General features: G+C 31.6%; 1 protein-coding gene across 5 annotated transcripts in view; it reads left to right on the forward strand.

Annotated features, from left to right (window-relative positions):
- The first annotated feature begins 913 nt into the window (after positions 1-913).
- The window catches only part of LOC131673846 (serine/threonine-protein kinase BRSK2), a 175,079-nt gene continuing 159,718 nt past the window's right edge, over positions 914-16,274 (forward strand). For 2 of the 5 annotated variants that reach the window (XM_058953953.1, XM_058952575.1), the window contains exons 1-6: positions 914-1,189; positions 2,978-3,360; positions 4,599-4,779; positions 6,303-6,443; positions 6,719-6,869; positions 7,289-7,504. In XM_058953953.1, the coding sequence (XP_058809936.1) occupies positions 3,255-3,360; positions 4,599-4,779; positions 6,303-6,443; positions 6,719-6,869; positions 7,289-7,504 (795 nt within the window). In that variant the 5' untranslated portion in view covers positions 914-1,189; positions 2,978-3,254. The remainder of the gene's footprint in view (positions 1,190-2,977; positions 3,361-4,598; positions 4,780-6,302; positions 6,444-6,718; positions 6,870-7,288; positions 7,505-16,274) is intronic. The other 3 variants (XM_058953316.1, XM_058953822.1, XM_058953892.1) reach the window with 3 other exon arrangements.

The following is a 16,274-nucleotide window of genomic DNA, read 5'->3' on the forward strand; positions in this document are numbered from 1 at the left end:
GTTAAAATAATTCAAATCATAAATGTAAATAGTGAAATAGGAAGCTAAAAAGTGATCCATTTTCATAGTTTTATCAGATATAAAAAAAAATATTGCGAAAAAAAGTATTGATGTTCAAATGAAACGGAAAACCGTATTTTCATATATTTAAGTTAGAATCACTTAAAAATCTGATGTAATGGAGTAATTCTGAGTCCGGGTTTGGTTTCTAGTCTCAAATTACTTCGAAAATCTTTCTTAGCTATTAAGAAAACAATGCAGACCTGTGATTATTCTCAGATCGGTTTATAAACTATCGAATTATAAATAATTGTTTTATAATAATTCCTAAAGTAGACAATAGAATGACAACGTTCATTTTCCGTATACTTGTCGTACATTTGGTCATTTCTTTGTGCACATGAAACGTTTGTGAATTCATATGTTTAAAAACAATGATATGAGAAACTATAGCAATTAATTATTTAAATTTTATATTGGGTTCGTTATTCATGAGTTTTTTATTGGATTGAATAAAAACCCTAAGAAATTCAGAAATTTTCGGGCTAAAATTATTTGATTCTAATTCCGATATGATAAAGTTCAATAATAGAATCAACAATAATTACATGTACGTATTTATGTTTGCACGTATGTATGTATGAACACGCACATATGAGACGCAATGCTAAATTATTCAACAACTATGCTAATAAATGAAATATGTTTCAACTGCTAAATAATATTTAGGATCGTAAAATTAATTCATTTTGAATATTTGAAGTTCAATAAAATGATCGTTACTAATGTTCCACACCCTAACTACAATGACTGCTCTCTCAATTTGCTTGTCTACTGTACCTTTGAAATATAAGGGTTGTAAAGCTAGTACGTATGCGCGCGCAACTCCGTCCTTCGCCAACATAATCGAACAGGGAGTTTTCTGCTTCGTCGTCATCGAGTCATGAGTAATATTAAACTATTTAACTATTTTAGTTTGTTCCATTAGCAATCAGACAACAAAATCATTTGATAGTTTTTTTATTACTTATCATAAAAAAAAGATAAGTTCTTATACTAGTACTGCTTATCCACAGTCTATAATATAATTAATTATTTGTTAAGGTTATTAGGAACTATCAGTGAAATATTCTAAAATTGTCCAACCGATTTTGTTATTTTTAATGCATGGGTTCGTGATCACCGTTTGGTAAGCAAAAGGCAGAAGTATTCTTTTCCCTTATTTATTATTGAACAGAACTTTTAGTTGATTACATACAATCAATATTTTTATTTCGGAATTTTTAATTTTATTATCTTGCTACAATCTGTTAAAATAAGAATATTATATGATGTTGACAACAACTTTAATATAATATTCTGCAATAACAACGTTCTATTGATTTGAGTATATTTTGATATTGATTTCATTACTTCAGAGGCAAGATGAACTTATTCAAGTTCTGAAAGAACACGTTAATAAATTTAAATTTTATATTAAAACATTAAAGTCTGGAATGTAGAAAACCGAAATATACAAACTGAAAAAAATATACGTAATTAAATTAATTTATTTCATTTTAATAACTTTTATAATAAATACATTTTAAAAATTCTTTCAAGTCGATACCAAGAGATAAAAAATAGTTATCATCATTACGTAAACGTCTTGTACGTAAAAACGTAAAACTCTTGTATTACTGATGTATGGAAAACATATTTCCATATAAAGAGTAATTTGCAATCTGTATTGATATTTGTTAAGCTAAATAGAACATTTAAAAATTAGTAGTTTCTGTCAAGTTATAATGTTCATTCTTGAAAGTAGGCTGAGTGTTCTAATCTCTGGCAGTGTACAAGTTATCTTCTTTTGCAAGTTCTCAGAAACATAAAATAATCACATAAAAACTTCGAATTTTAAACGAATTGTTTTATAGAGAGAATAAATATTATTATAGTATAATCATTTTTGAATTATTGTATACATTTAATAATATTTTACCTAAACCAACGATTTCATTAGTATTATTATTTATCGAGCCGGGTGAGCCAGTATGCTTCACATATTCTGTCATCTAGAAGTAATATTTGGTATATAGAAGAATGCTACCAAACGAACTATCGTTTAAATTTATGATACTCAAAGATGTGAATATTAATTAATTGTTTTTTTATTATAATTATATCACCGTCAATGGTGAAAAATATTTATTAATGAAATGCACATGTAAAAATGAGGTTCAGTTTAGAATTACGATTGTTTGCCATTAACTCGACGGTTTATCGATAAAAAGGTATATTATTTATTTTGACAAGATATTAAAAGTTCAATCAATTACTCAATGCTTAAATATAAAGTACTATGTCCGGATAATGGAATATTAAGCTTTACTGTTCCGGCCTTGTAAAGTAGATACTTTGCGAAACTGTTACAACGCGAAATTGAGTATATAAATATTTCTAAATGAAATAGATATTTTTTTTATAGGTCAAAAGAAAATATAATCTACAAAGGGTCAATAGAATCTTGAATAATATTTTTTATTGTAATTATGTAGAAATACGCAACATATTTAATAAAGGAGCTGGGTATTTAAGTCACGGCTGGTAATTGGTACACTCATCCTGTATCACATTGTAATTAAAATGCAAAAGATATTGAAATATCATATTTCTTGCATTTTAATAAAAATGACAGTTTTAGATATTTTTATAAAAAGATAAAGATATTTGAAATTCAAAACCAACACGTTTACTGAATAGTATATTTATTTGGTGAATTGATAAATTTATAAACTTACATAAAAGGAAAATAATTGATTTATAATTTATAGAAGTAATCAGTCAATATTCGTGTTAAAAGTGGATAACTTATTTATTTACCATAAGTCAGGAAATTCAAAAATTTTAAACAAAATTTTTTTGCATTTTTTAAGTGATGTTTCGAAATCTTTAAAAAAAAGAATAATCATGTTTATTGAATTTTACTATGTTTTAGACTATTGATCGACTGATGCTAATTTGAATCATGTTATTATTGTAAAACATTTAAAATAGCAGATGGTACAAATATTCAATAAAATATAAAAATGTTGAAGACACCAATGAAATTAGATGAAATGGAAAAATTTTCAAATGAACTATAAAATAATTACGAAGTCAATATGCACTCTAAAACTAAGGGTAAAATTGTAAGTTTTAAAAATATTACACGACGTAAATCACGATGCTAAATAAAAGGTCATAGATTTCATTAAGGTAAGCAAATAAAGTACATGATGCAGCAAAGTAAACAAAATCCAACAGGATCGTGCAACCAAGATAGTTATCAATACGTTGGTCCTTATAGACTTGAAAAGACCTTAGGCAAGGGACAGACTGGTAAGTATGTATCTATGCATTAATTAAAATAATTTTCAGCCATATATTATATATATAACCACAAACCTTAAACACGCATAATGGAATTATAAAAAAGGCTTTTATTTATTTTTTGTTTTTGTATTCCTATTCAATATAACAATGGTTGACTTGTAAATCTTGTTATATATTATATAAATAAAATCATTATTATTTCATTGATTCTGAAAATGGATATAAAAAACATAATTGGAAATCAAAATGATTCTGACGACTTTTCATCAATCTATTTATTATTTAAAAATTTTACGAAAGTTTCGGCCATTTTGAGATATTCTCCGGCCCTCTTCAGGAAGTCTTAAAAATCAGACGTATTTAAATTATAATTACATATTTACTAAGAACTTGATATCTCGCTCTTTGCTAAACTTTTCAATTTTAACACTGATATAAATTGAAAGTAAGAATTTTAAATATCTATAAAGTTAACAACATCATTCCAAATTTTTCAAAAATAATTTCATTCATGCTAAACAAGAAATTGATTTATTAGTTAGTACGGTTTCAGTATTTGGCTAAGTTTATTAGTTCTAAAACTTTTTCATAAACATATAACATACTAAATTATTTTAAGAGCCTTTAGCCGTAAAGTTTTAGTCCGAAAACATTGCCACAATTATTATTTTGCAAACTTTCCTTAAACTTTGTATTGATTATGTGTACTTATATTATATGCAACTTTGTATGATATATAGGTAAATTATTTCAACGATGTTTGAATTTCTTAATTGTTAATGTATTTCGTTTTGGCGATCGACGGCGCAATGGTACGTACATTATTTCAAACCTCGTTGAAGTATTTTTGTTATCGCAATATTCTTACAACCTATAATAAATATCAATATTTCGACGACATCATGTCAGCGTTATAGAACAGTTGTGACAGTGTGAATATTCAAGAATTAAAATGTTATTTTCATTGAGGCAGCTTTGTATAACCATTATCAATATCTTTTATTGTTCCCACTTTGAGTAACAATGATTATTCAGTTATTCTTTATTAAACAAAATATTAACACCAATAACCACGATATCTCAACGGAGTTTACCTGCTAAGGAGAAGACAAGTTGTCAGGGACGATTTATGTTGATTATTTAGCATATTTGGTTATACAAACTACCTTAGCCAATATTTACTGCTTTTCATATTATGAAATATTGTAACCATAAAATTGAATAAACTATGAATGTTATTATAGGTTTGGTAAAACTAGGGGTGCATTGCGTTTCCGGAAAAAAAGTGGCAATCAAGATTATCAACAGAGAAAAATTATCGGAATCAGTGTTAATTAAAGTAGAAAGGGAAATTGCTATTATGAAGCTTATAGATCATCCTCATGTTCTGGGTCTATCTGATGTTTACGAAAATAAGAAATATCTGTAAGTTTTTCATTAAATATTATTTTATTATTTTTACTTTAGTTAGATCAAATGATAATTTCAAAATTGCACATATGTATATTTAAAAATAAGGTTATTTTTCAAGGTTATTGATATATCTTTGCTTTATTATCTTGAATGAAAGTATCTTGATTTTTTGATAAATATTTTATTTAAATCGATTGCATTCGTAAATTCAGTCAAATGTAAGTTCCAAAAAGTTGAAAACTGTAAATTATATATTCTGACCGTCTTAAACTTTTATTAAATGATCGACTCTATTATTTACATAAATATATTGATGATAATTCTAACAGTGTAAATAAGGATATATTTTTATTGAATCAAAATACATTTGAAAATTATATCTACAGCGAAATGTACTTTTTTAATTGAAAAGAGTATATCATCTTAGATCTTCGAGCTGATACTTTGAGTATGATACTCTTACTTTTAGTTGGGGAATATATGGTATAACGATATGAGTGGAAAATAATTATGTTCAGAAAATTGAAAAGATTTGAGAATAAAAGTTCAAATCAATTGACTACGATTCTATATCATTTTATTAGGTAAATTGGAACATACATTTATGAAAAATATTTCTCTGCAAACATCGCTGCAAAGTGACGTTTCTACGCACCGACATCCAGATACAAAGTACTATATCTTTGGTCATGATCATTTCCGCTACGTTCGCAAAAATCCATATTTATGCTAATGGCTGCGTCTCAAATAGAAAAAGGTGCAATTGTATATACACAAAATACGAGGAAAAGTTATATTATTTTTCAGCAAGTCTCTTAACCCGCGGAAAATGTGTTTACAGTTGGGAGCAAGGAGGATCATGCCTGTCAAGATCTTACAAACCGTTGATGGGAATGGCCTACTTTGCTCTCGTGTAGCGTAATGTAGTAACTGTAGTAATCAATTTTTTATTTTTTTCATCGCGGCTAGAATTCCGTTATCCACATCTTAATTCTAAGCAAAGAAATTTGTTTTCTGATATGTGATTACTTTTTCCTTTTTTTTGTTTTGAAGATGGTGATTACGTTTTTGGCTTCTTTCTTTTTCATTTGAGCGAGATTGAGTTACTTCCAGTAACTTATTGTGTAACTTAGCTAAAATTGTTTTCCTTGATATTAAACTAATCGACTAACCATGAATATAATTATTTTTCGTATAATTGATACCAATTATTCAATTAGCTAAGTTAACGACATTAAAGCATTTAAAAATGACGGACCGAAAACTACAATGAATTACTAAACAATGATGAAACTAGTGGAATGTAGAAGTATATAATTTCTGGAAAAGAATCAATATCATACTTTAGAGATTATAAAAATCATTTTTGAATTAAATATAACAAATTAAGAGAACGATAAACTCATATTTGTAATATATCGTATGAATAAAATTAACTCATACATAAATTATACTAGATTCTTGTAAATGCATCTATAAAGAAAATACTAAAAATTATGTAAGTATAATCTTTAGAGAATAAATTTATTTTTTAGGTATCTAGTTTTGGAACATGTTTCTGGTGGTGAATTGTTTGATTATTTAGTCAAGAAAGGAAGACTCACGCCTAAAGAAGCAAGACGATTTTTCAGACAAATAATATCAGCACTCGACTTCTGCCACAGTCACAGCATATGGTAATTACATATTCGTTATTGTATAGTGTATTTTTATCATATTTTCCAGTTTTGTATGCGAACAATTTCATAATGGATCGAAACTACAAAAAATATATTTTATAATTATCATAGAGGAGTTTTATTAATCATCATATTGTTATGATTGAGTTTCTTTTTTTAAACTGCATGCATTACATTATTGTATATTCTCGTTTGTAAAACTCAAATAATAGAAACAAATATATAGTTTACCTCGAATATAATCTTATAAGCGAATTACGTTATTGTTCTAGTCACCGTGATTTAAAACCAGAAAATTTACTTCTCGATGAGAAAAATAACATTAAAATAGCTGATTTTGGAATGGCTTCTTTACAACCAGCTGGTTCTATGCTTGAAACAAGTTGTGGATCACCTCATTATGCTTGCCCTGAAGTAATTAGAGTAAGTCATGAAAATGAGAGTGAATTAAGCTTTTCCTACCCTTAAAGTTAATTTGAGGATACCAACGTCATTATTTTTTATAACATTTAGTGCAAACCTAAATTAATTTTAGACTATATATAAATTAATCAAAATGTAGTTCTTGAAAGTCATAAATCAAGTTAAATTTATGTTTTAATGTTGTTAATTTGATACACTCTTTGGAAAGATTGTTTTCTTTTATAATACGTCAATATAACATTTACATTTACTTATACTACATAAAATTTTCGTATTTTATTGTTAAATTAAATTATAACTATTTCAAATTAATCATCTCATTTATAAAAAATATTAACGGATTTAGAGTGCTTCCTCATGAAATTTAATGATTATTTTTGTGCTACTGTTAAATACATTTCTTGGAATTCCAACCACAGGGAGAAAAATATGATGGGAGAAAAGCCGATGTTTGGTCTTGTGGAGTAATTTTATATGCACTGCTTGTTGGAGCCTTACCGTTCGATGACGACAATTTAAGGCAATTACTTGAAAAAGTAAAACGTGGTGTGTTTCATATCCCACATTTTGTTCCTCCAGATTGCCAAAGTCTTTTAAGGGGTATGATAGAAGTTAATCCTGAAAAACGACTAACTGTAAGTAATTTCTTTTATGAATGCAAAATAGAACCAAATATATAAATAAAATATAACCAAAAAAGGGATCAATATATTGTTCATAGTAATTACATGATTAATCTTTATCAACTCTTACTTTATAAACTCAGCGCCGGATTTAGACATTAGCTGCCTGTAGGCTTAGACGAGGTGAAAACTTTCTTAAAAAAGTTTGATTTTGAATAATTTTTGTAAAGTATAATTATTTATTACAATTATAATATTGATTTATTTTAAATATGAATATTTCGTACAAATTAGTACGCTTTTTCCTTGTACTGATTTTGACGAAGTCATTAATAAAGATCTTTCACGACTGGAGTTTGTTGTTCGAAAACACAGGTTCAAAAATATCCCCAAAAGTATTTCAACATTCGTAAAGTCTAATTTAACTTTCTATTGGACTAAAAGTTTAAACATTAATAATTTTGAAATTAGTTTATCATCTATTTCTTTAATAAATTCTTTTAAGTGCACGAGTTCTGTGCCAAAATATTAATTCAAATCATTTTGATACACTGTAATTAATATACTTTAGCATTTCATTAATTAAAAAGCGATCTACCGGCTTACCACTTTTTTCGATGTAATGAAAAATTAAAACTAACTGATCAATATGACTGTCATCTTTTGTGGATTATATTGTAAAGGAAAAATATTTCAACTTTTTTATTTGACGAATAATTTCGTTGCTTCTTGCTGTGCCATAAGTTTTCTTATTTTAGTACAACTTATAAATGAGAGATAATTAGTATGAATTGAACTACGATTTACGTGATTTTTTATATGATCCCTTAAAAAATCATCATACAATGCAATCAATTGGAGCATTCCGAAATTATTTCCTTTGTGAGGCGAACCAAATATTTCATCATTTCTTCAAAAAGATAAACTTCGCTTGCTAATAAAACTACTCTAGTGAGTATTTTGCACTAATACTCTTTTTCTTGTTTCTAACTGCTTCATCATTTCAAAATTTATGAGTCCAAACTCTTATGAACGATACTGTAATGTAATTTAAGCTTTGAGATGTACAGAACAAGTTTCGTCATCTTTTAATCGAGCTGCGACATTTTTCCAGTCACGAAAGCTCACGATTAAATTGAGTTAAAGTATTTCCAAACAATTTATAGTTAAAACAATATAATTTCCCATCATTTGGCGAAAAACGTAATCATTCACGATTTATAATTTCACCGTTCTTATTCGTACATAATTGGAATCATTTTGCTAAAAAGATTTCTCTCTCAAAATATCAGGATTACATTTTAATTTTTTCTACGCTCCTCTTCTCACTAGTAAATAATCATTAGAGGCTTGCAATGGCTCGGTCGGTAGGGCGACGGACTCGCACCCGGTAGGCCTGGGTTCGATTCCCAGTCCCTGCTGATTGATACAAGCACCACTGAAAAAAGTTTCATGTGCTTTGTTCTCAAACACATTGCAAGCCTCCGTCGCTGATTAGCACTGATGGGCATAAATAGAGCGACGTTAAATAAAAAAAAAAAAAAAAAAAAATAATCATATTATTCTTATTACTTAAATCTGGTAATATTTTATTTAGAGGTTATTATCGATTTTATATTTTTATTACTGTTAAATTTGTTATTGCATTCTCAATATTGTCCATAACCTAAAGCAATAAAAATTACTATTTAAAGCTTTATTAATTCGTTAAAAAAATTATGTAAAAGTTTTATAACGGAAGATCTTATTGAATTAACTTGTTAATAGGATTTTTCACTATAAAACTAGTCAAATGTGGAGTTTGCGAAAGGACTTTGATTTCGCTTTCTTGTAGGTTTATATTGGTATACGATTCTCTTCGTATTATTAAATCATTATTATCTAACGAATGAAAAAAGATATTTGATAACCACAATAGAATAAAAAGGTCACAGTGCGCTTGAACGGTCGTTAAACACGAGGTGAAAACCACATTGAATTTTCTTCTTGTAATTGATTCTAGAGCATGTATAGACCCTATTTCCGAAAGAAATTAAAAAATCCGCTTAGCCGTTTTTTTTTTTTTCATTTTTTTATTCTTGAAAAAATTGATGCTTTGAAATAACATTCAAAATTATTTAAAAAATAGTTTATTTATGTTAATAATTCATAGTAAGTTCTTATACATCTATAAAATGTATATATATAAAATATGTAATATACTTATTAGAGAGTATATGTTCATTTATATATATGTATATATATATTCTGTAATAAATACCTTATACTACAATAGTACTATCATAACATCACATGTACTGGCATGAGTCTATAAACACGACCGAGCAGAGTGTTTACAAATGTAGTTGGATTTTTTATCAGTCCGTGGTTATCAATCGAAGGTAGCAAATGTGCGAAAACGCGCCTTATATATTATCGATGGACTACTCAAATATTGAAAAATGTCTAAACCGTTCAAAACTCACAAACGAACTCATGCAGATTGTCGTAAAAGTTTATGTTTACTCTGCTTAAAGAAAAAACCTAAGTTAATAATAATAAATGATGAACTTGAACAAAAAGTTCGTAAAGTTACCGGTTATAATAATCAAGACACTCGACTACCAAATGTTGTTTGTGAAACTTGTCGAATTAATATTTATCGACTATATAAAAGTAATTATTCAGTTAAAGAATTTCAATTACCTGACTTTTCAAAGTGGACATATCCGAAGCCTATTACTAGATCTAGTTCCGACAAAAATTGTGGCTGTACTTTGTGTGAAAAAGTAAGTGATGTCAGTCAGTACAATTTTACGAGAAAAAAGAAATTAGTCAAATCCAAAAACATTGTGAAAAAATGCGCTAAGTGTTTAAGTAATTTATCGCAAGGTCACCCTCACAAGTGTACTGCAGCAAGTAGTTACGACAATGTTGACAAGTTTATTAGTGAAAATTTAACAACACGCCAAAAAGAACAGTTAACAAGTAGTTTATTGAAAAATGTCGTATCACGAAACATTACCTCTCCTTCTTCGGGTGATGTGAAATTGACTCAAAAGCATGGTAAGCCTGTGAGAGTTGCTATTGTAAATAGCATGCTAGCAAGAAACGTAAACATGAGCAAATATCGGCGAAAGCTATGTCTACCATTGCATCCAATAACGGTTTATCTACGCGGAAAATAGCAAAAATAGCTTCAGAAATTCGTTATTCAACTAGAAATAGGAAGATCATTGAACCTAATTTATTGAAGAAATTAAAAACTTATAACCATAGACTTGATGATTTCTTTGAAATTAAAAAAGTGAACTTGTTGACAGCAAAAAAGGGTGAGAGAGAAATAAATTCACAAAACGTGATTATTTGTAACGATGTAGGTAAATTAATTGAGCAGATTCAATTGTACAGAAAATTAGACAAACAATTTCATTTAAAATTTGGGATAGATGGTGGAGGAGGATTTCTTAAAGTGTGTCTGTCGTTGCAATCATTAAGTGATAGTGATACAAAAATAAAAAATAAAAAAAGACAATTCTTCACAGATCTTAATTTATCGGAAAATATGAAAGATTCAGGTGTAAAAAAATTGTTTTTGATTGGCTTAGCAGATGCGTCTCAAGAAAATTATGAGAACGTTGAGTTATTGTGGTCAACGTTAAAAATAAAAAGTTTCTCCAACTCTACTATTGCTACTGACTTGAAACTAGCGAACATTCTTGTGGGAATAATGAATCATGCCAGTACATTTCCGTGTACTTGGTGTACAGCAGAAAAAAAAGATTTGAATTCAATCGGACAGTACAGAACAATTGGTGAGTGCATAGACAATTATAGAAAATGGGAAGAACGTGGTAGTAAGTTAAACGATGCGAAAAAATTCAAGAATTGTGTTCATTTGCCAATCATTTCTGATGAGAGAAGACAAGAACTCATTGACATTATTCCACCACCCGAACTCCATCTCATGTTAGGCGTTGTAAATCATTTGTTTCAAAATATGTCATTATCATTTGAAAAAATAAGCTTAGATTGGGCAAAACAGTGCAACGTTTCTAAAGACTTTTTTAATGGGAACGCAAGTTTTGCCGGCAATGCTTGCAAAACTCTACTTAACAAAACAGATATCTTGCGCTCTTTAGTCAGCATTGATTGTTTGAAGTATGTGAGATGTTTTGATGATTTTTGCAATGTTGTGAATTCTTGTTTCGGTATGAATCTCGACCCAAATTACAGTACTTATATTGAAAAGTTTAAGGGAAGTTATATAGATTTAAATATAAGCATCACACCTAAAGTGCATGCTGTATTCTTTCATGTAAAATATTTTTGTGATAAAAGTGAGAAAAGTCTTGGTTTTTTTAGTGAACAATCCATTGAGTCAATTCATTCTGATTTTGCAAAGACTTGGGAAAAGTATAAATTGAATAAAACTCATGAAAATTATGCTAAAAATTTACTCAGAGCAGTTCAAGAATTTAATAGTCAACATATATAGTTTATGCTGCAGTGTTTATATGTTAAGTAACTATATATTATGTACACATATTTTGATAATTTGTTATATTTGTATACATGGTTATACCTTCACAATGTTACTGTGATTTATTGTGATTACTGTCAATAAATATTTTATTAAATAATTTTGAATGTTATTTCAAAGTATCAATTTTTTCAAGAATAAAATAATCAAAAAAAAAAAACGGCTAAGCGGATTTTTTTTATTTCTTTCGGAAATAGGGTCTATACATGCTCTAGAATCAATTACAAGAAGAAAATTCAATGTGGTTTTCACCTCGTGTTTAACGACCGTTCAAGCGCACTGTGAGGTATTATTACACAAGCCTACAAATTTTCAAAAAAGTCCGGAACCAGAGACCAGAGAAGTAACTGATGGAATTTAATGTGTTGAGTTCGAATCCGGACTCAAACACTTTCTTACCTTAAATTTTTTTTAATATCGTAACCTAAATGTGCAAAAAACACTGTTTTTTTGTAGTTTTTAGGTTTTTCTCACATCGCGAATTGTTATTCTATTACATAGCAAATCGGGAAACGGTATCGGAATAACCAAATATTCTACTTTAGAAAACACTACTTAATTTTTTGAAACTGATTATTACTAGATAAAACGAGGCGGCTTGCTCTTCAAGTTGCTCATAATGCCTGTGTCCGTTTTGCAACTGGTTTCATCTCTTTCATCCCATGCCCTAACATTGAAACCCATGTCACATTTCATAGGCTACGTCTTGAATGGCTTTCCCTTGAATCTCATCGAAACATTTCATTAATCCTTCTTACCTATAAAACAGTTTGTCTCTCACAACCTTCATATCTCGCCACCTATCCTCATATAAAACGCTCCTCCCGTAATCTACCTACAGCTTTCTCTTATCCGGCCCCACGCACTGTATCATGGAACCACTCATTTACAATTCGCGTCATGTTTTTACTAAACCAATTGCCTATCACTGATTTCAATATTGCTAGATACATGAGGCGGTTGCGATCACGACGCTCTCAGGAAGCTCGATTATAATCCGCTTAGCAAAAACATGGATGATGCACATAGTGCACCATATGGCCAGCCGCGAGGCTGGCCAGGTCACCTTGTGCAAAAATCTTTTGTCAAAGCGGCGGACAGTAGTTGTCTTCCTTAACAGAGAGTGGAGACTTCTCAAACAAACACTTTGTTGTTTTGGCAGAGGATGTCGTAAACTTCTCTTACCTGTACGGGCATGAGCAAATGCAAATGCTGAAGTACAAAATGCGTCACCGATTGCCCTCGACAAGCAACTAATGCTAGTCGACCCGAAGTGAATGCAATGTGTATTTGAACAAAGACTTGCAATCACATGTGCGGATGTGTGTACCTTCACGTGGTGAGGCTGAAAACGCTGTTTCTGTAAAGAAACAGTAGGCAAAACACACAACGCTCGCCCCTAGGGCAAATGGCCAATAGGCTAAACGACAATAAACAACACGGAAACGCCCAAACATTCAACGTGGAGTCTACCGCACACCAAGAGCTCAACTCAAGCCCAGAAAAGCCAAAATCCGGGAATCATTCGAGGGGAAATCTCTTGGGATTGTGGTACCACGCGCCCTCTTAGAGGACGGGAGACCGCTCCGGGAGCTAGTTGCAGAGGACCAATGGTCCCGGCAATCCGAATCTAATTCGGATAGATAAGAAATTACTCCCTATCGACTGGCAATCGGTAGGTGCCACTATTGTGGGTAAAGAGTCGTGGCCGTGGTCATAGCAGCCACCCAAAGTTCTTTGCCTCGAGTTCCGGGAGTAAGGCCCGACACCTTTGTGTGAGAAAACACAATTTGAACGCTAATCTCGAACGCTAAAACACCTGATTTTAGCCTGGATCTCGGAAATTGATTTGAATGAGTGGCATGACTGGCACGAATATTGAAAACTGCCTAGGGAGTCGCCTTGTCGGCTAGGCGAGACCCCGCCCTTGACCCAAGTCAGAAAATTAATCGAAAGAGCAGAGATCAATATCAGCGAGTCATAAAAGCCTTCCATGGAAAGCGAAATCCGAGACTCGGGCAAAATCAGAACACAACCTTTCGAATGACGGATACCCACCAGCGTGAGCGGGGACGACCGAAACGCAATGGGAAGACATGCCTCGGCACGTCGAAGCGATGGACCTGTGAGTCGTGGGAGAAATCCCTTAATACAGGTACGCAGGGTGGGATGTATTTCGAACGCGAGCCCAGGAGGAGACGTTTAGTTGGTTGATCGTCTTAGGAATCTTCCTCTGGCTGTCCTGGCTGAGTCTCTTCTGACATCCCAATCTTGGGTTGGCCTCTGCGGGGTAGTGGTACCAGGTCAAGCAAATCTCGTAAGATTTGTACGCTGCGTGCTTCCGACGCAGTAGACGTTGGGGCAACTAGAGTCCCGTCGCGCCCAAACCGAGGGTCAAGCCTTTAGTTCCGCTCTCCTTGAGCGTCGAACCTTGAAAAGATCGGTACTCCTCTCGAGGAGGTCGCCGCCTTAGATGAAAAAGGTTCCGACTCGCTGTGTGCGTCAGGGATGTCGCAGCAAACTTGACTTCCGGATCTCTAAAAATATTTGAAAGCGAAGGAGTGAAAGACAGTGGGCTATGCCAACCTGTTGGCGCCCAGTGAGAAGGGTGGTAATGTTTGATTACGCTGTGCCTCCCTCAAATAGGAAAAGTGTGACAACACACATACACTAACTGCTAGATACATGGAACTTAACACGAACTTAACATGAACTTCATTCAGAGGGTCCCTCACAAATACCTCATTCCTCCCAAAATTACCGCCAGTTTCCCTCCCTTTTAACGTTTCTGCCTCCATCGCAAGTTCAAGTTATCTTCAAACTCCTGGTTCCTACCTCTCTTACAACTGCTCTCCCTTCAAGTCATAAAACTAAATTTTCTTCCGTTTTTCCGTCCAGCTTTCATTTCTTCTCTCTACGATTATCACTTTCCCTACTTCTCTTTTTCTCTTCTTTCCTTCCTTTCATTCGATTTCCTACGAGATTTATAGCATCCTTCATTGTTTTCAGATTGAATTTTTTTATCTGGAAGCTCTCTCATCCTCGTTGCTCACACGATTTTCTTCCCGGCTCCTTTTATGCGAATTTACGTTTTTATGTTCTGCGGTTCACGTTTTTCTTGGTTGATTGTCTTGTCTTGTAAATTCCCTTTTTTGTCATGTGATCCTGACTGCGTTATTACATTATTGTATCTCCATTACTCCTTGTTGGTATAATTGTTCAGTCTTTCCGACTTAACTTTATCTTCATCGTTTAACTATATTTCGTTGTATATTGCATTTTTTCACTGCCATATTGATATTAATATATTATCGACGGTTCAGATACTTACTTTACTTCTTATTATCTCTTCTATTATTGCGATTCCATTTTAATATGTATCTTTATTTTATTGCCTTTATTATCTTATCTCACTACCGTTATATAATTTTAATTATATTAATGTTTTAACCATCGATCGAATTTTATAACAGATTTACTCAAACTAGCTAATTGTTAATTGTTTAATTATTTATCGATTATTGTTTGTTATTCACCTTATTACAATTGTTATTGTAATTGCGATTTGTAGTATCGCAAAGCCTACGGGGTTATACCCCATGGTTAAATAAAAAAATGTATTAATCTAATCTAATCTCTCTCTCTCTCTCTCTCTTTATCTCAATAAATAATAGACCATTATATACGAGGGTGGTCCGATAAGTACTTAGCCTCACCGCCCGATGGCGCCACTCGCTCAAAAGAAATATTTTATCACGTAGTACAACCTTCTCGATAGTTACTGTCAAGATTTCAGCCGGATCGGAGTTGTAGTTTATTTTTAAGAGCGTGTGAAAGCAAGTGTGTCCAATAATTTTTGAAAAATGGAAAAAGAGCAGTATCGGTGGGTCATTCGATTCTTGTTTTTGGAAGGGAAATCGCGCAGCGAAATCAAAAAGCGCTTGTATGCTGTGTACGGTGTCTCTTCTCCTTCGATGGCGACCGTCAAAAATTGGTTTAACGAGTTTCAACGTGGTCGCACGGCGATTTTTGAAGAGCCACGTCCAGGTGCTCTGAAAACGGCTACCACAGAGGATAACGTGACAAAAATTCACTATCTCGTATTGGCATATCGACGATTGAAGGTGCGCGAGATAGCTAAGATCGTAGGCATCTCAAAAGACCGCGTGGGTCATGTCCTGCATGAAATTTTGGGCATGAGAAAGCTGTCGGCGCGATGGATGCCGCGTTTCCTCACTCCGAACAACAAGCGCAACCGTA

The sequence above is a fragment of the Phymastichus coffea genome, unplaced genomic scaffold, assembly GCF_024137745.1.
Source record: "Phymastichus coffea isolate CEN01 unplaced genomic scaffold, Cenicafe_Pcof_1.1 PCOF00001, whole genome shotgun sequence".
Lineage (NCBI taxonomy): Eukaryota > Metazoa > Arthropoda > Insecta > Hymenoptera > Eulophidae > Phymastichus > Phymastichus coffea.